This window comes from Aplysia californica, unplaced genomic scaffold (genome assembly GCF_000002075.1).
Source record: "Aplysia californica isolate F4 #8 unplaced genomic scaffold, AplCal3.0 scaffold00069, whole genome shotgun sequence".
In the NCBI taxonomy this organism is placed as follows: Eukaryota; Metazoa; Mollusca; class Gastropoda; order Aplysiida; family Aplysiidae; genus Aplysia; species Aplysia californica.
In genome coordinates this window covers 561,894-565,742 of record NW_004797339.1, presented here as the reverse complement: position 1 = coordinate 565,742, position 3,849 = coordinate 561,894, and the positions used below count along the sequence as shown (strand labels likewise).

At 38.4% G+C, this 3,849-nt stretch overlaps 1 protein-coding gene across 1 annotated transcript in view; it reads left to right on the top strand.

Moving 5' to 3' along the window:
- Window positions 1-3,849, top strand: part of LOC101851482 (calpain-9) — a gene marked incomplete in the record, with an annotated part of 78,356 nt that overhangs the window by 55,329 nt on the left and 19,178 nt on the right. Inside the window, 4 exon segments of the mRNA XM_005093759.3 lie at window positions 667-820; window positions 1,439-1,613; window positions 2,948-3,037; window positions 3,500-3,585. Of these exon segments, the coding sequence (XP_005093816.2) occupies window positions 667-820; window positions 1,439-1,613; window positions 2,948-3,037; window positions 3,500-3,585 (505 nt within the window).

Below are 3,849 nucleotides of genomic sequence, written 5' to 3'. Positions count from 1 at the left end.
GTGTGTGTGTGTGTGTGTGTGTGTGTGTGTGTGTGTGTGTGTGTGTGTGTGCGTGTGCGTGTGTGTGAGTCTGTTTGTGATATTATACAGAGTGAGGTATCATAAAGAGGAGGAGCAATAAACATAAATAGTGTTAAAAGCTTTTTGCGATATCGGTAGTCTAGCCATTTGGCCTCTGGACTCGGTAACGTTAGAATGCGCGTTCTGGTGCTCGTGGCTCATCTCGGACTGACTTTGTGTCCTTGAGAAATTAGCACTTTACTCACATCTGCCCATTTTCCTAGAGCCTATCGGAGGGAGGTGGACATAAAATTTGGAGATCTTACCTCATACATAACCTCACAGCGTTGTAAGTATACATGACACACATACACATGTTGTAAGCGCGACAATCAAGACATTTCGCAAAGAGTTACCTTTCAAGCTATGAAACGAAGAGTTTTTGTGAGTGATGACATTTATAATTTCGCGCATTTTTTTGCAAGGGCATATTCACAGATTAAACCATCTTTGGTTTCTATTGACACCCAACAGTTAACTGTGGAGCAAAATATTGCCTAAAAAGCTTTCCTTTTCTCATATTTTGTTTGTGTTAGACGTATCTAACGATATCGTTTTATCGTCTCATTTCTTTGATCGTTGTCCTGTGTATTTTTTCCCTCTTAGGGGCGTTCCGCTTCTGGTTCTGGCAATACGGAAAGTGGAAGGAGGTGATCGTTGACGACAGGCTGCCCACCTACAAAGGAGTCTTGCTCTATGGCAGGAACCGAACCTATCCTCAGGAGTTCTGGTGCCCCCTGCTGGAGAAAGCCTACGCCAAGTAAGAAATGGCGGAGCCTTACGTTGGATTTTTATGAAAGTTGTACACATTTTGATATGTATATCAAATTCCCACTGGGGCAAAGCGATAGAGTATCATGTATCTATCTAAGCTTGTGTTCACCATTGGTTTATTTCAGGACTTTGCCAACCTGACGAAGCCATTATTATCAGAACTGAGAAAAGTCATATCAATATGTATAATTAGAAAAGAAGATGTCTAAATCATGTTTTATTAATATTTTGCGCGATTTAACATGTTGTATTGTAGAATTCTATGTAATATCTGAGGTCTCAGAAGAGCCAACCCTGGACATTCTAATGTATACTCGATTTCCTTTCGATTTTATATAAGACTTCTACAAATGTGTGATAGAAATAAGTACTTATTGTTGCTTGTGTTGTTATTGATTTGCTTTGGCTGTTGTAGATTTTGCTGCCATTGTTTTGTTACTGTTGTTGAATCGGTCAACAATTTTTTTTTTTAATTTCGCTTTTATATCATATATTAGAAGTGGCTTGTTTATTTCTGTTATGTCATCACTCTCTACCCAGAGTAAAAATTCCAGAGTAAAAAAAACTAACTAACATCCTGCCATGCCTCGTGTTTCTTCTTCAGACTTCACGGAGACTATAACACGATTGATGGTGGTCGCATCCACACGTCACTGGTTGATCTCACAGGGGGCATGGGCGAGATGGTGCCTCTCAAGACAAGCATATCGCTGCCAGAGCTCAAGGAGATGATCATAAACTGTCAGAAGATGAACAGTATCATGGGTGGAGCTATATTTGTAAGGCGTTTTGTCCTCATTCACCTTCTTTGTTTGGACAGAAGAAAAAAATATGCAAAACTGAACGAATCAATCAGTAAATGGTTAATCGAATGAAAGAATAATTAACGTAATGGAGGAATGAATCACAAATGAACGAATATTTTTTTAACGGATTCTTTTTAAAATGAATATTCGAAAGAAAAAAAATAACTGGGTGAGTGAAAGAATAGATAAAGTTATGAATGGATGAATGAACATATGAATGAATGAATGAATGAATGAATGAATGAATGAATGAATGAATGAATGAATGAATGAATGAATGAATGAATGAATGAATGAATGAAAACAAAAATACATGAATAAATTCCATTGATAGCGTGGTATTATTACAATAATTGATATAAAGGAGTTTGAAGCTCTTGTAATGTACACAATATTATGCCATGGTCTGTGAGAGGGAGAAAGCAGTTTGGGAATTTTTGGGGAACGGACAGTCTTTCTACTTTTTAAAATCCTTCTCATTAATACTAGGTTAATAGTACCTACACGGGAAAAATACCTGACACCTCCCCCCCAAATCAAAACAACAACAAACAAACAAACAACAACAACAACAACAAAAACAACAACAACAAAAACAACAACAACAAACCAACCAACAACAACAAACCAAAGAACAACAACAACAAATAAACAAAACCAATGTAAGAGAAACGAAACCCCTGTAATTTAGTAATAATCCTGCTTGATTACGTCTGATCTTAGAATGTTTAATAGACCCTAAGAGTCTAATTTGTGTATTTTAGTCTAGTTAGTCTGCTCTCCGTCTCTCTGTATGATATATGTAGTAAGTATTTTGATAGCTGTCATGAAACTACTGTATGAAGTGTAATGTTTAAGATTTTCATCAATGTAATCAGCAGTTGCGAGTCTGATTCGCTCATAGGGAAGTCTATAATTTTTATCAAGTACCCCAGTCTTCCAGCCGGAATATAGTTGCCGATTTGCCTGGGTTGGTCTTGACAGGCATGGTCGAAATAGCCGACTTCTTGAAGAAGCTAAGATAGGCAAATGAGACCGCAAAACATTACAGTCCCAAATCACAGATAGTGAGCAGCTCATACAGCAACTCAGTAAATTTTTAGATTCAACAGAAGTAACCAAGCTAGAGATAAATGTTTATCTTTAAATTAGGTTCTCTTAAAAGTAGAAGGATTTGCAAACGGATGATTATGGAAGGCTTTACAGTCAAAATCTGTTCTAGTTGAAACGATTTACCCCGATGCAAGTGTCTGAAAATGTGCTCTCCTAACCCCCCCCCCCCCCCCCCCACCTGTTTTTCTCTGCAGCAAAAGAAAAATGCCGGAGGCCGAAGAGAAATCAAACTAAAGAACGGACTCTACTCCGGCCATGCCTACAGCATTCTTAAAATCAAAGAGGTAAGTTAGTGTCTTGTCCCAGAAGTCTGTAAGTAGGCCTACCCGTAAGTGCGAGTACATGCGAGGCTGTATGTGTGTATATATGTGCTTTTGGGTATTTGTACATCTTTGTGTAAATGGGTGGGTGGGTTGTTGGGCGGAGGATGAGGTTTATTTTCAAGGTTTATGTATGTGATTAGGTAGACAAAAAAGAAAAAGCTTTCTTGCTGAGATTGCGTTCTTAAAACTATTCCTGAAATGTGTGACCTGAATAATCTTTATTTATTTTTAACCCCCTCACTGCCAGGCTTCTATTCTCAGGCCTGCTTCATGGTCCACATCTAAAGCCAGGCAGTGGATAGGTTAGACCTATGATTCAATATATCGCGGAAAAGCATAACATGAGTAACTGAAACATTGCGCAAAACTGAGATATAAACCGAGACAGGTTGATAATAGCATTATGACACCTGCTCTCCCCAGGTTGACACACGTGAGGGTACGAAGACAATCCTGCACATGAGGAACCCTTGGGGCAGAGGAGAGTGGAACGGCGCCTGGGCCGACGGGTGAGTGGGCACACAGCCACAACAACAATATAAAAAAAAACAACAACCGATAATGACGGTAGCCACCACATTAGCAACAGTAACAGCAACCACAACATGAACGATATCGATAACCTTGTTTGTAACAATATTAGAATTAATACTAATTAAAGGAACAAAAATAATTATAACAACAACAACAATTAAAATCATCACATCGAAGAAGAAGAAAAAGAAGAAGAAGAAGAAGAAGAAGAAGAAGAAGAAGAAGAAGAAGAAGAAGAA